Source organism: Adiantum capillus-veneris, chromosome 1 (genome assembly GCF_014529385.1).
Source record: "Adiantum capillus-veneris isolate H3 chromosome 1, ASM1452938v2, whole genome shotgun sequence".
Classification (NCBI taxonomy): domain Eukaryota; kingdom Viridiplantae; phylum Streptophyta; class Polypodiopsida; order Polypodiales; family Pteridaceae; genus Adiantum; species Adiantum capillus-veneris.
The window spans coordinates 134,575,110-134,595,856 of NC_140931.1; the positions used below are offsets into that span (position 1 = coordinate 134,575,110).

The 20,747-nt window shown below is 41.8% G+C and overlaps 1 protein-coding gene across 4 annotated transcripts in view; it reads left to right on the top strand.

Moving 5' to 3' along the window:
- LOC147465609 (beta-amylase 2, chloroplastic-like) overlaps positions 1-2,781 on the top strand; it is an 89,085-nt gene extending 86,304 nt beyond the window's left edge. For 3 of the 4 annotated variants that reach the window (XM_086520872.1, XM_086520863.1, XM_086520875.1), the window contains 2 exons: positions 1,669-1,888; positions 2,361-2,781. In XM_086520872.1, the coding sequence (XP_086376998.1) occupies positions 1,669-1,888; positions 2,361-2,380 (240 nt within the window). In that variant the 3' untranslated portion in view covers positions 2,381-2,781. The remainder of the gene's footprint in view (positions 1-1,668; positions 1,889-2,360) is intronic. The other variant, XR_015189313.1, reaches the window with a different exon arrangement.
- Positions 2,782-20,747: the final 17,966 nt, after the last annotated feature.

Genomic DNA, 20,747 nt, shown 5'->3' on the forward strand with positions numbered 1-20,747 from the left:
TACTACTAGAGACAGATATGCTAGATTGGCCCTTGAGTCTTCCAGACAGTTAGCTCTACAGGGGGACACTTCATGCTGGTATGCACAGATGACTTCATGGTTTCAGACGCATGGCTTCACCATGGACAGGTTGCCCCCTTTCCAGTATTCTCTTCAGGCACCCTCGCTGTCTCTTACACGGGTGGAGATCACTAGACTCATTCGTCAGGACCTGATCCAGCTCGACACTAGGAGGACATGGATAGAGCCGCCTCAGGAGTTGAGCACAAAGATGGCTTTCTATAGAGAGCATCTTCTCCACCTCACAGGAGATGGGTTTGTGATTCGACCCAGCTACATGGACACACATATGTCTCATGGTTTGCGTTGTGCCATTGGTCAGATACGCACATCCTCACATCAGCTCGAGATTGAGACCGGTAGATTCAGAGGGATACCAGCAGACAGCAGGATATGCCGATTATGCCAGAGAGAGCCAGAGACAGAGTTGCACTACATATGTCATTGCACAGTGTTCTATGAGATACGGGGGCGTTTCCACTGCTTATTCAGAGAGGGTTTTGGTCCTCTATCTAGGGTCATGAGTTATGAGGATCAGAGATGTCTTGGACTATATCTACTTGAGTTACACAGGTATAGAGACACTTTACTGGGGAGAGCTAGAGAGAGGCAGTCCCAGAGACACATTACAGATTTCTTTTCACTAGATATGGGACAGCCAGAGGAGCAGCCACCACTGCAGAGCTCGTCCCACACTCATTCGACCACTACTGGCACTCTCATCGACCGAGCATTGGAGCTACAGAGATACAGACGACCGCGACTGAGGAGAGGAGCTACACAGCATCGACGGAGACTACAACAGAAGATTCGAGCCATACTCTCTCGACATCCAGAGTGCAGATGAGGATGGATCCTCACCATTTCTTCCATCTTTGTTTCTCACACTGTTACATCCAGTTTACCGGGTACCTATTGTATCAGCTGCTACACCCACGTAGTTTTAGATTGTAGTAGTAGTAGTAGTATTTTGTTCCACTTCTAGTTCTTTTGTACCCAGACATGGTATTAGATTCACTATTTTGTAACTGATTGGTCTCATAGGTCATTTTGGCCTTTTGAAGACGTTAATATAACATTTCATTTCATTTCATTTCTCTCTCTCTCTCTCTATCTATATATATATATATATATATATATATATATATATTAAAGTTCAGTTTGTTGCAATTTCTGTTCGTGTGTTGCTTTTGATTTCTCGGTTGGAGTGTCCAAGCCTTAACATTTTCCCACATGCACATATGGTTTGGCGAGCGATTTGTGCCCTCTTTTGTCGAGTGGGATTGTACATAGTTTTTGTGACAGTGTCATGGGCCAAGCACTATCAAGCAGATCTGGGTTTCCACTTTTTGTGCACACTGAGAGAGTACTAGAGGCAAAGCTAGGTGTGAAGAAAGGCCATCAATTGGCAAAGATATAAAATCATTGTTCCTTGAACATCTCTGAGTGATCTCTTCCTTTGATACGATTATGATTCGTAATGTCAAAACCTCACACTGCCAGGAGGAGATTGTGCCTATGGTTGCTAGCAAGAAAAAAGATCCTCTACTGTCTTACTCTTCTCTGCAAAGTATAATTTGCCTGACAGGCCTTCAAAAATGAATGCAGGTGTTCAATGCTTGTTGGGAGGCAGGAATTCAGGTTTCAAGCACTAATACAAGAGCCAGTTGTGACAGAGGATATTTCGCAAAAATTGTGGCAGATGCCAAGCCTTATGATGACCCAGAGGCTCATCATTTGTCATCATTTTTGTACTCGAGGCTCACCCCTTCTCTTCTTGAAAGGGCAAACTTCCAGGAATTCAAGCACTTTGTGGCATGTATGCACGGTATGTTTTGCAGAAATGTCTCTTTAAATGGCTTCAAAATACTCAAGCTCGTTTCCTGTGTTAGGTGCAATTTCTGTTCCAAGTTTGTAAGCATTTGTTTGTTTCTATTGCAACCATGGAGGTATTGATATAATTATGAAAGGGCTCAGGGTTTATCAGAGCTACATCAATGATTATTGAGTATGAAAGGGCTTGGGGTTTATCAGAGCTACATCAATGATTATTGAGTATGAAAGGCATGGGAATTATTATATGAACCCTGTACTTATTGCATTGACATTAAGCTTCATCTTTATGAACTAGGGAGTTTTAGCATAGTAGATTGGATCTGTAGATCAAGCAGTAAATGAATATGCGGCTTGAATCATTTCTGTTCACCTGTTTGTAGTGGTTGAATTATGCTTTTTTAGTGCGTTCGGTTAATGTTCCCTGTTGCATTATTACATTAACCTTCTTTGCATTTCTTTTCCAGGCTTTGCGGCGGTAACCTAGACAAATACTCGCAGTTGGGAACATAGAGTAGATGTAGACTGACACAATACATACACCTCTCTTTTACAAGTCGACCAGTTTGTATAGTTATGAAGTACCACAGTGATCAAATATTCTCACTATTTTAGACCTCAATTATATTCACAGATTCAAATCTCACATGAAGCCCTTTGTGACGGTATTGCTCAGCAACTCTTACCACAAGTCAATGATATCACTTGTGATTTCCTCTACAATATTTCAAAGATAAATTATATTCCAGTAGTTTTAATAGTTTTTGGCTTTTTTTCAGGAGATCGTCCTGGGGCAGCCTGTATAATGCACCAATAGTGGTATATGTTCATGTTTTATGATTAAAACATATATCCTTATAATCAGAATAAACAGTCATTCAAGACAAACTCTCTCTCTCTCTCTCTCTCTCTCTCTCTCTCTCTCTCTCTCTCTCTCTCTCTCTCTCTCTCTCTCCCCCCCCCCCCCCCCCCCCGATATTGTTATATGCTGATGATATTGTGTTGATCTCCGACTCTTCGGAGGGGATGCGGCGTCACTTGGATGCTTTGCATAGGTTTGCCCACGATAGTGCTTTGTCTGTCAACCTTGGTAAAACCAAGGTTATGGTGTTAACACCACCCCACAGTGGATCAAGAGATCAGCACCCGCATTCACATACAGCCATGAGACAGTGGAGTATACAGATGCTTACACCTACCTTGGGGTGGTCTTTAGTGGACCAGCATTTTCATTGAGGAGAGAAGCAGAGACTAGACTGACCAGAGCCTATGCAGCGTTGGGTGGATTGGAGAGGATGTGTTCACAAATTCAGTTTCAGGAGCCTCGGACGAAGCTCTGACTTTCTGACACTTTGGTGGCTTCTGCATTGCTCTATGGAGTTCAGATATGGGGGCCTTCATTTGACCATCATGAGAGGTCAGGTCGCACTGATGGATGGGGAGAAATGGAGAAGCCTCTGGTCTCTATGATCTCGCGGCTTATTAGAGCCAAGGCTTCAGTACCACATGACATTGTTCGAGCAGAGCTAGCTGTCCCCCCACTAGTGGTTGAGGCGCTCACCAGATCAGTCTCCTTTAGACACCGCTTATGGGACCTCCCTAGAGATAGATGTGCCCGCCTAGCACTTAAGTCCTCTCGACAGTTAGCTATGCATGGAGATACATCATTTTGCTATGGGGAGATGACATCATGGTTTCAAGTACATGGATTCAACATGGACAGATTGGCCCCCCTTCCAGTTCTCATGGGATGCACCCTCTCTGACTCTTACACAGTCCAAGATCACCAGGCTCATCCATCAGGCCCTGACTCAACTAGATACTAGGAGGACTTGGATACAGCCGGCACAGGAGTTGGCATGAAGATGGCTTTTGAAGAGAGCATCTTCTCCAGCTAATTGAGGATGGTTTTGTGATGAGGCCCAGATACATGGAGACCCACTTATCGCATGGGACAAGATGTGCTATTGGCCAGATGCGCACATCTTCACACCAGCTTCGGGTCGAGACTCGTAGATACAATGGAGTACCGGGCAGAGGCCAGGACATGTCTCCTATGTCACATGGAGCCCGAGACAGAGTTGCACTTCTCATGCCACTGCCCTGTTTACTATGAGATATGAGCATAGTAACAGGGGATGCCCTTTTTCGGGCTTCCCGTCCCCACTTTTCCGTCCCCACTTGCCGTCCCGCTCTCTTTTTTACACTAAAAATCCATTTCAGCCCCGTCCCTTGTCCCCCGTTCCCCCGTCCCGGAATGCGTCCCTTGTGACTATGGATATGAGGCCGTTTTCACTGCCTGTTTAGAGAGGGCTTTGGACCACTCTCTAGACTCATGGGGTATGAGGACCAGAGATGTCTGGGACTGTTTTTGCTCAAGCTGCGCAGACACAGAGAGAGCCAGCCAGTCTTAGAGACGGATCACAGACTTCTTTAGAGTGAACACTGGGCAGCCGGAGGAGCAGCTACCACAACAGAGCTCACATTCTCCTCACACGAGAGGCACGCTGATTTATAGAGCGATCGAGCTAGGGAGATCCAGACGCCCATGATTGTGGAGGACTACACAACATTACAGAAGCTGTATTTGTGATGAGGCCCAGATACATGGAGACCCACTTATCTCGTGGGACAAGATGTGCTATTGGCCAGATGCGCACATCTTCACGCCAGCTTCGGGTCAAGACTGGTAGATACAACGGAGTACTGGGTAGAGGCCAGGACATGTCCCCTATGTCACATGGAGCTGAGACAGAGTTGCACTTCTCATGCCAGTGCCCAATTTACTATGAGATATGAGGCGGTTTTCACTGCCTGTTCAGAGAGGGCTTTGGCCACTCTCTAGAGTCATGGGGTACGAGGACCAGAGATGTCTGGCACTGTTTTTGCTCGAGCTGCACAGACACGGAGAGAGCCTGATGAGAGGAGAGGCTAGCCAGTCTTAGAGACGGATCACGGACTTCTTTAGAGCGAACACTGGGCAGCCGGAGGAGCAGCTTCCACAACAGAGCTCACATTCTCCTCACACGAGAGGCACGCGATCGATAGAGCGACCGAGCTAGGGAGATTCAGACGCCCATGATTGCGGAGGACTACACAACATTACAGAAGCTGTATCAGAGGATTCGGATCACTTTAGCCCGACATGCACGACCTCCTGTCATACTACTGACCGTGGAGGAGATTGCTTAGATCTGCTAGCGAGACGGATGATGGATCTCTTGTGATTTAGCTCTTTTGAGGATTGTACACCCTGCTCATCTTGTACCAACCTTTGTATCAGCTTACACACTGTGTTGTATTAGCCCTCATTTACTACTTTCATCACCCCCTACTCATATCCTACACAGTTCCAGCTAGCTGCTTAGTTCGCATCTAGCAGTTTAGGATTCTATAGTAGCCCTTTTTTCAGTACCTTTTTTATTTTTGGTACCCAGACATTGTATCAGATTCACCACGCTATAACTTTTTGGTCTCATAGGTCATTTTGGCCTTTTGAAGATGTTAGTATATCATTTCTTTTCTCTCTCTCTCTCTCTCTCTCTCTCTCTCTCTCTCTCTCTCTCTGTGTTTGTGTGTTTGTTTTTTAACCCAGCAGCCTTGCCACGGCCCACTAAGCTCCAAACTGAGCATGCTGAGTTCAAGTCCTATTTTGCCATCACCTTGTTTTTTACAATTCAGAAGGCGATGAATGTGGGAATTGTAAAATGGTTGTATCCAAGTGATTCCCACAACCCACCCACACACGCGCGCGCACAGCTTTTATCCCTCAAAATTTCCATTTCTGGCAGCAACCTTAACCCAATCTTTTGATAATCACTTCGGCTGGTAGGAACACTTCCTTAAGAAACCTGACTAAGCCCTTCTGTTAACATGTTTCGTTAGCTTGACCAATTGAGCGTTTTTGAAAATTACCTCTCTTACTAACCATTACTATGAGTGACATTTTTGGTTACCTGGGCCGTGGTTGCCTATAGTGGGTGGACGATTAACCTGGACAATTTATCTATAAAAAAGACTGTCTAAACACATGCAAGGTCTCTGTATATTGCTGCATGTGGTATCTGGAACATTACAAGATGTCCATTTTTTGAGATGCCCTGCCTTGGCACACTTGGAGACCATGATATAGACTCAGGTGAGCAGTTTCCTCCTCTCTTAGTCTTGGGTTTCTTTCTGTTGATTTCTAGTGTGATTCATGATGAGCGTTTTACTGCGTGCAAGCTTATCGGTGCAATCTGACCTACAAAGCTTTGATAGGCTATTATTTATAACCTACATTGTTTTGATGAGCTTACTGGTGGAATCTGGACCTTGCGGATAAACGATGGAGTAGTGCTGGTCCTCGGATACCAATCGGTATAATTATATATAGCACCATATGGGCCTGTCATCTTTGGCCATCTGTGGGTGATATGTTGAGATTGAATGCTGATCCTTTTAAAATATATGATTGTAATGAGAAACTAGTTGATCACACTAACTGACCTTGCATATGCCAGGTAGTCACACTTAATGATGAAATTAGAATCTGTTACTTTTGGCCTGCCATATTTTGGGTTATAGTGGAGCTTGGTTGTCAGGAAGCTTACCAGGGATATTGACTTCCCCTGAATGTGAAATTTTTGTTAGCTTTTTAGCTTAATTTTTGGCTTGCTGAATGGCATGCACATAATCTGTAATACAATCTAGGAACTGCCGGCTCTCGGTGAGGTTTACGTAGATACAGATTATTTAATAGGTACATGAACCAGGCTGTTTGTAATGGATTATCATCATTCCCACAATGGATAGACATAAGTTACATAGCTACTGGTGGTTGCAAACCTTCGTCCAGAGATACCTTATACATACACAAATCCCTTTAAGCCAATTCTTAATCAGAAATTTTGTAAATCAAATTATTTTCTTGCAAAACTCAACTGGAAATTTTCTTTTTACGCTTCTCTCAATTGGCCTACTTGAATTTGCAACCGGCTCAATGCTAAAGCTGAGATATGCTTCTCCTGAACACTATGGGAGGTGTTTGTAGAAGTTTGGGAGGAGACTTATTTTTTAGATTGAGTGTTTGGTATTGATTCTCATTGGGCTTTCAATTTGCAGAATAAGTTTTTTTTTTCTTAGTGCTAGAATTTTTGGGGAACTTAATTTGTTTGGGATACAAACATGAGGGAAAGTTATAATGCTTTTTACTGAACAATTTCTCTAAGAGATTATGTTGTCACTCTCGTCATCCTTAACCATGTAATTGTCGAGAGGGTTGAGCACTAATGTTAGGGGGTCCTTACACAAAGACGCAATGTTCTACGTCTCGATTCAAATGTATTGTCAGAATTAAAAGTACTCTATGATCCAGCTAAGACAGAATAAGTTTCTTCTAATATGTAAAAAGGTAGGCTGAAGATGAATAACTTTGTACTATAGATAATATTATTTTCTCTCTCTCTCTCTCTCTCTCTCTCTCTCTCTCTCTCTCTCTCTCTCTCACACACACACACACACACACACACACACACACACACACACACACACACACACACACACACACACACACACACACACACACACACACACACGGATGTCTCTCCTTGAATAAGAAGAGGGAATTAGAATAAGCATTCTATTACCCAGGTCGTAGATTTTTATGTTTATAAAGCTTCTCTCTCCATGGAAGCGAAGGACTTCTTGAAGACGGGCATCTTTCTTGGAGATGACCTCACCCTCTTGCAGATTGCTCTTATGCAAGAGGTAATGCCGGAAACTAGAGCGGCAAGGGACAAAGGGAAGATTGCCTTGTATCGTGATGGAAGGGTGGTGATATTGGAGTGGCGCTCCGCATGACGGTGCGAGACCTATGGGACCACACTAAAGATGGCAGCGCGGAATTGTAGTGGGTCACTCTGTCTTGATGTAGGTGCCTTTGAGGATAGTTTCATTGGGGGAGAGATCATTTTTTATTTTGAGACACATCAAGGCCTTGGGTAGTCCATGCCACAGGTGAGTAGATATACATGGGAGACAACTTGCAGATAGGAGTCCAGATCAGAGCATCAAGGGCGGGGCTCAGGGGGAGTGGCAGTTTTATTCAATGAGTTGTAGCCATTGATATATATAGCGTGCAGGGATGAGTAGGCTAGGTACGTGTGGGTGAGGCTAAAGGCAGAGATAGGAAGATACCTCTACATTGCTATTTGTTATTTTCCTCCTCGCACGTTAGTATATGCACCATCTAGAGGACAATCCCCCTTTGCTATTTTGGATAATGACATGCCTCTAGAGATGGTGACATTATCATACTAGGGGACTTCAATGCTATGACTGCCCATCACCATACATTATTCTATGATACTTTAGAGACGCTCCATGATGCACCATCAGAGGCATACCCCCATAGCTAGTCTACACGGAGACGATTTGGGAGTATGCCCCAGAACAATTAGTATGATGTGTGTAGAGAGACGAGGATCAAACTACAGAGGGAAGTGCTCATGGGTATTACCAACTATTTATGAGTCAAGACTCAGGCAAAACATGTAGGCTATTCCATGAGCATTCACCAACACCAGCCGTCACCTCCGTAGAGACATGGGGGGAATATGCCACATCTCTCTACACAACATTTCTAGGCAGTCACCTTTGTTGGGCCCACCAAAGACATGCCCTAAGACATGTACTTTCTTTATTGCCGAGAGGGTAAGGAAAGCCATTGATAGGATAAAGACAGGGAGAGCACATGATCATGATGTCCTGGTAGTAGAACACTTCATCCATGCCAGAGATATGCTTGTAGAACTTCTTGGCTATGATGTTTAATTGAGCCATGTATGAAGGCTTCCTTGAGACTTGGAGTATGTCTACGATTGTGCCTATTTTCAAGTAAGGAGATCCCATGATTCTTGGGAATTATTGCATCATCATGGTTGGTCACACATTGGCTAGGTTGTATGCATCCACTCTGGAGCAAGAGCTAACTAGATGGGCAGAGCGAGAAGGTATACGAGTACCAGGGCAGACAGGATTCAAGAGAAGTTTCTCCACTCTTGACCAAATACACTCAGAGCTAAATAATTGAGGAGGGTTGACACCATGGCAAGAAGATCTATTGTAGCTTTGTGGATATCCGCAAAGCTTTTGACACAATGCCGAGAGCTAGACATATACATAGACTATAGGACATGGATGTGCCTATAGAGCTGATATGGGGTATTTTGGCTTTATACAAGACAATGATGGGGCAAGTACGCACTACTGAGGGAATGTCTGCAATGGTCCACTCCACTATTGGAGTGAAGAAGGGATGCCCCCTATCTCTGACTCTTTTTGGGATGTATGTGGATGAGTTTTCAGACTATGTAGAGCAACAGGGAGATAGAGGGGCTCAGCTAGCAAGGGCATGGATTCCCTTAATACTATATGTTGATGATATTGTGTTGATTTCTGACTCTCCAGAGGGGATGCAACGTCATTTAGATGCTTTGCACACATTTGCTCGTGATAATGGATTATCTATCAACCTTGGGAAAACCAAGGTTATGGTTTTCAACACCACATCACAGTGGGTCAAGAGGTCAGCACCCACATTTACGTATGGCCACGAGACTATGGAGTACACAGATGCATACACCTATCTTGGGGTAGTCTTCAGTAGACCGGTATTTTCACTGACGAGAGCATCAAAGACTACTGATGAGAGCCTATGCAGCCTTGGGAGATTGGAGAAGATGTGTTCGCAGATTCAGTTTCAGGAACCGCGAACAAAGCTTTGGCTTTTTGACACTCTAATGACCTCAGCTATGATCTACGGAGTTCAAGCATGGGGACCTTCAGCAGCCCATCATGGGAGATCTCGCAGCACAGATGGATGGAGATATATGGAGAGGCCTTTGGTCTCTATGATCGCTCGGATGATTCGGGCTAAGGCCTCAGTGCCGCATGAGATTATCCGAGTCGAGCTACCCCCCCCCCCCCCTCGTGGTCGAGGCATTGACTAGATTAGTATCCTTTATGCACAGTTTATGGGACCTCCCCAGAGATAGATATGCTCAGCTTGCCTTGGAGTCGTCTCGACAACTAGTGCTACAAGGCGATACAGCATGTTGGTATGGACATATGACAACGTGGTTTTAGTCGCATGGTTTCAACATGGATAGATTTGCCTCCATTTCAGTCCTCCCTGGATGCACCCTCCCTATCTCTCACACGGACAGAGATCACCAGACTGATACGTTATGATCTGATTCAGCTAGATACCAGGATCACATGGATACAAACGACAGGATTTGGGCACGAAGATGGCCTTCTACAGAGAGCATCTTCTCCAACTCACGGAGGACGATTTTGTGACTAGGCTTGCATACATGGATATGCACTTATCTCGTGGGATAGGATGCGCTATTGGTCAAATACGCACATTCTCACATCAGCTCCAGATTGAGATTGGTCGATTTTGAGAAGCACGAGCAGGGGCCAGGGTATGTCACTTATGTTGCTTAGAGCCAGAGATAGAGCTGCACTACACATGTCATTGCCCAACATACGAGGCCGCTTCCATTGTCTGCTCAGAGAGGGTTTTGACCATTTTCTAGACTCATGAGATACGAGGATCAGAGATGTCTCAGATTGTTTCTACTAGAGCTGCACAGATTTACGGAGAGCTTGTTGAGCAAGGGAGAGACAATCTCAGAGACAGATCACAGATTTCTTTACACCAGCCAGGGGAGAACCAGAGGAGCAGGCATCACAGCACATCTCAGAGTCCACTCACACTAGAGGTACGTTGATTGATCGAGCCATTGAGCTAGGCAGATGCAGACGTCCACGACCTCGGGGGATCTCCCACCATCAACGAAGGCTGCACTAGAAGATCCAGATCACTCTAGCTCGACATGCAAAACGCCCAGTTAGAGTACTGACCATGGAGGATATTGATGAGATTTGACAACGACAACGACCGATGAATGATTTCATTTGAACCCACCACCCCCTCCCTCTATCTTGTTTCGGTTCCGGATCGGCTTCAGATCCATTTCCTTAGTGTTTTAGTTTTAGTTCTTTGTACTTGCCGTACTCAGCCATGGTATCAGATTCACTAATTGTAACTTTCTGGTTTCATAGGTCATTTTGGCCTTTCGAAGACGTTAATATAACATCTCTCTCTCTCTCTCTCTCTCTCTCTCTCTCTCTCTCTCTCTCTCTCTCTCTCTCTCTCTCTCTCTCATAGAGCATGTGGCATGTTTCATTTGTATCCATTTATCATATTTAACCTTTGGGAACAATTATACTTACTTCCTACATTTTGGAGTGCTCTTTTGATCCTATAGTCCTTTGTAATATAATGACATTGAAGCCTCTAAAAATGTTTTGGCTTTTATCAATTTGGATTTTTTTCCTTCAATAAGTCGTCTCTTACTTGACAAAAGTACTTTTGAGGTAACAAGGCCATTATAGACATCATTGAAAAAATTATCCAGCTCTCAAGGGACCAAAAGAGAAAAAGCCCAAAAGCTCTTTATATCATTTATAACACCATTCACTTCGTCTCATTGAAGTATTGATAGAGAAAAGTCTAAAGCTACATCAGGAGGGGGACAAAAACTTTACCTGTTAAGCATCTACTTGACATGTAAAGCTTCACAATTGCATGTTGTAATTGGACAAAATGGAAGGATAAGGTTATCCATGGATCATGAGTCACTGTGCAAGATTTTTGCACGTTGTTTACTCACGAGGGACGGTCAAAGAATGGTATCACAGCCTATGCTTATTGACTAAGAACTTGCTTTGGTAACTGGTGCCTAAGATTTTAAAGGTATTTGCCTTCTACCTACCAAACAAGTTGAGATTGAAGTTGTCAATGTAGAACACTAATTTTGATTCTTAGCCTCAATTCAGCATAATTGTTCTTTGTATTGAAGATTTAGAAATTTTCTCATGTAGGAAAACAGAGTCTTTTTCAGTGTTTTTCTTACAATGCATAACATCATGAGCTTTTTCTCGAGAGGCACTGCACACCTAGCTAGGTACAATTGGGGGCAGGGGACCGCCGCCCCCCCCACCGGGCCGACGGTCCCCTGCCTCCAATCGTACCTAGCTAGGTATGCGGTGCCTCCCTCGCAGAAGCTCATGATGTTGAGGTACAATGTGGGAATTATTGTGAGAGATTATCTAAAACTTCTTGTGCTAAGGCCACAACATACTTTTTCATTTGGATTCTCTATGAATGTGTGGTTTGTATCTGAAGTGTGCTTGTATCATATGAGTCTAGTATTGTATGATTATGTAAAAATTCTTTTCTTGCCAAATCTTCAAAATTTTATCTTTCCTTGTTTTGCTCTTGCCTCAAAGGATAAGCCCAATGTCTAGTTATAGCATAAACTGTCTTTATACACTTGAAAAATATGTGTTTGGAAGCTTTGAAAAAGGTTAAAATGAAGGACCTTATATCTTTGTGATCTCCTATGAGAATTTCAAAGGTGCTAAGGTTATTAATAGTCTTCCAAATCCTTATGCAAGAGATGATGTTACTCTGGCTCTTAAGAGACCTTACTTATTTATCTCTACGAATAGCAAGAAATTAGAAGGTCGATCTCCAAGGGTTTCAAGTACATTTCACAACACCTCTTAACTAACACATAGCTTTGGCAACTCTTACCAATGCATACGGTTGCATTTGTAGTTAAAATCCAACTAGAATTTATTGTCCAAGAGGACTTAAATGCTATATTGATTTTTGTTTTTTGTGGGCCATGTTCACAATGTGAGTGGAGGTGCTATATTAACTCAAAAAGAAATGTATACTTATCCTCAAGTATGGTATGTGCCTTGAGGGGTGATAACACATGGTTCATAGCTACACAACCCTTTACATGCGAGAGTTTCTTAGATAGTTACATTCTAGGGATTGATAAGAGAACCGAGGGCTTTCATTGCTTGATTCCACTCTTCAGAGTTCTTGTGTTTTCGAATAGAAATGATCCCTTCTTTACTTTCTTGAATAATATCTTTGAAAGTGGCCGTTGAGTGGGGTTTTCGAAGATGCGCCAGTTCCTAGACTTCCAAACTTTTTTGAGATATTAGAAGTGGTCAATTTGTGTGCAGATTAGGATGGCTTGGTTTTTCCAAAATTTTCCTCCCAAGATTAGGTCGTTCTTGAAGAATAGGATCTTCCAGGTCTAATGTATCCATTAACATAATTTGCTCACGAGGCCTCTCGTAGCTGCATAGTATTGAAAAATAATTTTCACACAAGGCTTGTAGTAATTGAACAATGTTGTCTCACTAGCTGCTTTGAACCTTGAGCATCTTTCGGCGCCTATCCCTTTGGCTGTTATATTGTTGGAGATTTTCAATAAGAGGGTGTTGGGGGCATGTTTTAAGTGCTATATTGATGTATAGAAGAAGCTTGCTAAACTAGTCATTTAGTTGGCTATGATGAAGCTTCTTATCATCCTTCATTTATGTATTATAAACTTGCATGAAACACAACTGATGATAGATTGAATGGATGAGAGTGTCATAAACTCACACAAAATCAACTACCTTTGTGAAGAGCTTTATATAACGTGTTAGTAGTCTTTAGCTAGTAGATGGAACGTAAAGGCTTCTAATGGAGTCTACACAAAGATTGAGAAGTGCATTGCTTATATATGTACAAAAACAAAAGGCAAAAGTTTTTTTACGTTTTGAATATAGCCCATATGGAATTGTGATGTTAAGCTTAACTTACTCTCACAGATTACACATAGTTGTAATGCAAATATCACACAATGGTAATAAAGTTTTTTTTTTTTTCAAATCTCACTGATTTACACATCTTTCTATTATCATGACAATGTGCATGCAGACACTTAGGACCATTAAGGCACTTTATTTCCTCACTCGTTAGTTTTTTTTTTAATTTCTATTCATGCCCGTATCCCTAGGACAAGCTTTATCTTTGTACAAGCACAATCAATTATACTCGTTAGATTGTATGCCATTGGAGCTTTGTCTTCTTCTTCTCCAAGCTTTGTGTGCATTCCTGCTACCCCTAATTTCAATATCTAGGCAACATCGCCGTTATCCTCCTACCTCACTTTTTCTGGTTGAGGTGATAATTGATGAGTGTTCGTGGAGTGACATAATGTTTGGGAAGGCTGTCTTGATGTTTTTTGAATGCAATTCAAGCATATTTTGACCTCTATTTTTACAACAAGTAGTACTCTGCAAGCAATTTTGCCCCTTTAGTACATTATTTTTTCATAATTTAAACTATTTCAAATTAGTACTTTGCAGTGTTTTTCGGATTGTTCTATATTAGACACATTGGTTTTGTGCATATTTTTCTCTACATGAGCAACTTTTGCATTAAGTGCAATCATTGAGGGTTGACAACAATAATATTTTCTAAATGTTGATCATGGAGGACAAATTGGATGTCTTACATTGATTAATGCTATATATCTTAAAAAGTTTTTTTTTAATTGTTTTTTAAATGACTAGTGGTTGAAGACGATTTCTTCTTTACTAGTGACTAGTGGTTGAAGAGGAGTTATGAACAAAAAAAAAAAAGTGGCAAGATAGCTATGAGAGTTGGAATTTCTTGTGTGTGTTTCACAACTGCTATAACATTTGAGATTCAAAGGAGCACTGAAGTAATGTGAAAGAATGATAATTCATTAATGTGAGAAGCAATGAAAAGGAGTCTAGGCCATCCTAAGAAACATTCCAAAGATATTGATCAAAAGCCCATGCCCGGCTCTTTTATATTTGTACGTGCTAGTCACCCATGGATATGGCGGATACATAACTATAACATTCATTCATACTAGGAGCCTACTTATTTGTCAATGCAAGAGAGGCATAATATCAACACATACTAGTTGATTATCTTATTGAAAAGTGTACACATAAGCTTGTTTTATAGCATTGAGCTAGGCATCTCGGGCATATGCAAAGGGTGATGTCACATGCAAGTAAGATTAAGACTAATGGCTAGGCTTGCCACAAAAACCACTCACATGGTCTGTAGATGGTCTACACATGGCTTTGTCCACCTAAGCTTCCACACAAGTAGAGGGTGTTTACACACAAGAGATGCAACAAAAGCTCACATCTCAACATCCCTTCTTTTGTGGTATTTGTTGCATTGATCAATCATAAGACACTGCCTCTTCTCACGAGTCAATACACACGAAGGATGAGGTACACAACACCAATTATTTCTTGACATAAAGGGTATATACACACAATCCACTTGAACACACAGGGTGTAGGCACATACAAGCCTTCCTTTACAACTAGAGTAAAGAGACACAATCCTCTCCTACACAAAGAGGGTTATAGAGACATACAAAAGAGCTTCACATTTACACGTGAGTTTTATTTTTCTTTGTTGATTGGAGGATGATCTTCCCTACACAAGTTGACTTTCTTCTTTATCTTGGTTGTTGCCATGATATACTTGTTATTTTTCTTTCATGTCCTTGTTGTTGGTCTACGTCTTTGTCTTTTGATATTTTGCTTATTTTTCTTGTTGTCTTTTGTCCTCCCCTTTAGCACGTCCTCGCCATGAGTGGCTTATCACATATTGTTGATTTCTCGGTAGGATTCAATTAAATATTAAATATGCATAACTTTACGACCCTTAAGGAAGGTCTTACTTAAGCAAGGTACTGCCTATTCCTCTCACACCGGGTACAAACATAGTTGTATATAGTACCCTTAGAGCCTAAGTTGAGCGAGGAGAAGGGTACCTGAAAGAAATTTAGTACAAAGTGAGCACATAGGGTTTTGTACAAAAACCTACTCAAAATTGTGCCCAAAAAACTTTGGAGGGTAGGATTTGGAGCAAATTTTGTCATTGTTTTTGGGTTGTGTTAAATCCCCTTAACAAAGAAATTACCTAAAGGAACTATGGGAATAAGCCCTTGATGGCATTTGGCACTAATGCCAAAGAAGCTTGTAGCCCTTGGAGTCGTTTTATGTGCCCTTTGGGTAGAGCACCTCAAACAAATTATATTGGACCAAAAGAGTGTGAAGTCCGATAGCAAAAAGATTTAGCCGGCCTGCAAAGACAAGGTCCATGATTGGCACCTTAAAGGAAGTATTGTAGATCCTTGAAGTTCAATAAAGTTGCAAGATGATGGAAAATTGAACCCACAACCTTGAGCCCTTCCAAATCTAGTTGCCACACTAAACCACCACACCGCATGCCTTTACTTGTGTTGCAAAGGCTAAATCATAGTATTTTAAATTTGACTCAACAATGCTTCACACACGTGCACGCGTGCGTGCACGCGCGCACACACACACACACACTCTTAAGTTATCTTCTTACAACTAATATTTTCTTCTATTTTCTTTATAAAAACATCTCTTGAACCTTTTTTACAATTAAAGGACTCCTCTTTTACCCAAAAAAAAGATGATTTTTTATAAAAACAGAAAAAAACACCCACCCAATCCCCCCCCCCCCCCCCCCCCCCCCCCGGCCTTGCCTTGTGGGCTTGGCCCCTTAGAGCATAAACTGGACTTATAACTTAAAAAAGGAGCATCAAAAGTTAAAATAATGACCTTAATGCACTGGCGGACAGCACTGAGCAGGGCAATAACTATTCTTGAGTAGATCAAGGCATTCACGCCTGTCGCTTACAATTTATTCTACACATGGAGCTCTATGCATCACACTTACTGCATGATGCGCTCCACCTCCCCTCTCCCACTTAATCTCACTATGAGCTTAGGCGGTCGCTGATAGGTTTGCGGTGCTGATCACGCCTGTCGCTTCCTGTATAGTGCACACAGAGGTACCCTCTGGAACCGCTTACTACGTAATGAGGATCTTCTTCTCTCAATCCCCCTATGGGGCCGAGGCGGCTGTTGCTTAATGCATTACACTTTGGGGAAGGAACCGACTGTTGGTCTACATCATTTTCAAAACCTCTATAAAAGGTGAGGGTTGGCCATGAGCCCCTCACTTAGTCTTCTTTGCGTTGTGATAGTGTTGATATAAAGAGCGATTGAGGGTTTTTGAAGTTTGCATACTGCATAACGATGGAGCTTGTGAACAAGAAAGGCGTTTCTCAGGTCTGCACTCTCTATATTTTTAATAGGGGCTCTGGTTTTTTATATATATCATCTAAATGGTTTGGCTTAGCAACCATACTAGTAATTTTTTGAAAAGAAAACTCGTTCGTTCTGCACTCTGGTTTTTTTGTGCGGGCTCGCAGTAAACTAAGTGCATTAAGCATACTTAAAAAAAAAAAAAAGAGCAGGTTTGATTACCAAGGATATTGAACTATTGGAATAGGTTGCCTTACACTAAGGCTTACACTAGCAGTTTTTTCGCTTACTGTCTCTGTTGGTTTGGGATGACTGGCATTAGATAGTACATGATTACATCTTGTACATACCTGGCATTATACACATGACTATAGTTCTGGGCCATTCATAACTAAAAGCTTGGTTCTAGACCATGAGTGAGGACAATTTTCTTGTCTTGAAGAATGTCACTCTGCGAAAAAAAATGGGGGTGCTCCTTGGAACTATAACACTTTTTGGTAATTTTTAATAGGACAAATTTGAACCCTACACCTTGCGATCAGTGGAACCATGTTATTTCTTTGGCTTTTGGGTTGTGCCATATAATTTTTCTCCCTTCATGGGATGTATCTCCTTGGATGGAGGTGCTCACTTGGGTGTGAACTTCCCTTGCCAGTCTTCTTTTGCTACTTTCATGGAAATGCTTTTTGAGTGGGAACTTGCCCTTGAAAGTATATTTGGTTGGGCGACTTGACCTGCTTTGGGTATTGAGGAGGCATTAAGTGCCTCTTGCCGAACCTCAAAGTGATACTCTCTCTTCCCCTCTCTACACCGCACAGGTCATCTGCCTAGGATTTCTCTTCTCTCACCCCTCTGCATGCAAATGACATTAGGCATCCCTAACATTTTGCCAACAGATTCATCTCCTCAGTCTATAAATAATCAAAACAAAATTTGAGTAATCTATTGCTTGTAAATAATGATTTTTTAAAAAAAGCTTCATAACATAATCACATAATCATGAGTAGAAACTTAGAGAGAGAGAGAGAGAGAGAGAGAGAGAGAGAGAGAGAGAGAGAGAGAGAGAGTATTAAGGGTCCAGATGGTCAACTCCCCTCCTCCATAGGGGCTTTTGTATTATGAAGCTCTTAATGAAGCTAAATACAATCATGGTGCACCAACTTGCCCATAAGGTGGTCTTTTCATTCTACCATTATAATGGTTAGAGAACGCCATTATGTCTCTAACCGAGCCAATTTTGGTCATCTCTCATAAGAAACATAGACTCATGGAGTCCTCTCTTTGAAGGAGTGCCATCTACTTCCTTCTTTGACATTTTTGCTTCGTCCTATAGAAGCATCACGAATGACACAAAAAGATCTTCAAAAAGATGTGTATGCTTCTCTTTAGAAGAGTTTTACTTTCAGGGTTCCATGCTTACAAAGTTCCATGGATGGTTTAAGTATGACAAATATTTCCATTTTCTTCTCCAAACTTGGTGAGCAAAAATGCTCTATAAAAACTCGTGGACATGATGAAAACATGAGAGAGAGAGAGAGAGAGAGAGAGAGAGAGCCTTTTGAAAGGAAGAAGCCTTGCTCTGTAGGCTGTGATTAGCCCCTGTGCAATAGTAATTATCTTTTTTCACCCTCTTTCACTCCTCTATTCAAAAAGTGCTCAACACGAGAAGGTGTAGATCTCACCATTTCTAATCATGATCGCACCGTTTTTAGATATCAGCTATCTATCGTAAGATATTCAAAAATAGCATCACAAGATCTCCTTTTGGCAATTCAATCACTTCTGGACCTTTCCTTTACTTCTTTCCCCACTACTTTCCTTTTGACGAGTATCCACTACTCCTTCATCAAGCCATGTTCAAGCTCGCCCACAACTCCCTTTTGGCTAGCATTCTCGTTCATGTTCAGAGGCATTCAAAATCCATTTTTAAATCATTTAATTCTCATAAAATCAAATTGGATTCCAAAATGAATTCCACTGGTGCTTCTAAAATTTACATCATCTCTTTGGCACCCTACAATTTTGAGATGCACCTTAAACTGATTGCATTGGTAATTTTGAAGGTTGCTTCACTCTTTTGTTACCCTAAGGCCTTGAAAAGCATCTTAAAACCATCTTTGTAAACTTGGTCCTTCTACTTATTCTATTTCCTCTCTTTATAAGGGCCAATTCTAGAGAGAGAATCATTTGACCAAAGTTAAATTTGGTGGCACTACTTCACCCTTCGAATCATAGTCATCCTTGACTATGCATATTTATTCGAGAAAAGGTGAACTAGGTCCGTTTTCATTTAGCTTAGCACATTGACACCATTCCGTAGTATAAATAACTAGTACTCGATGTGTGGAAGGAAAGGTTTTTGCAAGCATGTCCAATCATTGTAGCTAGCATATCGTTTTGCAGTAGAAAGTAAGTATACTTAGTACTACTTGAGAGACATAGTTTCCGCAAATGTCCTTCCTTTTGTATGCATATACTTTGAAACTTTTAAAATGTAAATGAAGAATTTTTTAAAAATTAAAGTCAAGCAAGAGAAAATCTTTTTCTTTGTTTGCTTTTGCAAATTTTACATTGACGGTTACTTTTCATGCAATACATTGTAAGCATTGACTAAATCCTTCAACTCAAATTAGCTTTAAATCATATTCGTAATGGGTTTGGATTGTTCCAAAAACATAAACTTTATGTAGATTCAAGGCATAACCATTCCCATTACATTTTGTTACCATATACATGTGGTAATGATGTGTGTGAACACACTTAGAACCGTTGGGGAAATTTTTCCCTCATTAGGAGGTCCCCCCCCCCCCCAAATGCATTGTATACACGCCATCACTCTAGGGCTATCTTATCTTTCATTGGACACTAAGTACTACTACTTTTTGTTGTGTGCCTTGAGCTTCCGTTGTCTTCTCCAAGATGTGTGCAACCCTATTCCAACAATTGGTATCTGAGCATGTTGCATACTCCAGGGCTTAGTCATCAGCATCACTAGCACATACCTGCTCACTTTCTCAGTTTTCAATGAGCTTTGGTGAGCGTCAACATGTCAAAAATTACTTGGGGCAAGCTCATGGAGCTTAGTCTATTCAGATTTTCCATTCTAGCTTATTTCGGCCTCCGTTTCTATTACAAGCAATGCAGAGGCAATTTCATCATTTTGTGCAAAATTTTTGTCACTGCCGTTTTTTGCATAGCAGGTCCCTTATAGTCTTCTAAAGGTTGTGCTATATAGCACATGTTGGTCTTGCTTTGTTTCTCCTCTTTTCGGGAAGTTTTCACATCACGTGCAGGCATTCACCATGGCTGACAACAACACAGATGTGTTCAAGATGTTTGCTCTACTGAGGATAAATTGGATGGGGACAATTATTCAATGTGGGCTTACATGATTCAACATGTTATTGTGTCAAAGGGCGTTTGGAATGTTGTGCAGGGCATTGATGTATGTCTTGGTTCTGAGGATGCAGGTGATGTTGAGGATGTTGCATGTTTTGGTGGCAGGGTTGATGTTGCCTGAGTTGTTTTGCCTATGGCTGAGCAGACTCATTGGGATGTTAGAGATGCGCAAGCTCATGCATTGATTGCGTTCTTTGTGAAGCGCACTAGTACTCCTCAAATTCATTCAGCTAAATCTGCAAAACAAGCTTGGGGTATTCTGGTTGGTCTTTATGCAAGTCACAATGAGGCTAAAATCGCATTGCTGCGTAAAGAACTGGAGTCCAAGATTATGCATGAGGAAGATGAAATGGACACTTTCCTTGCTGGTATCAAGGATATTAATGAGCAACTTATTTATGCAGGAGAAGTCA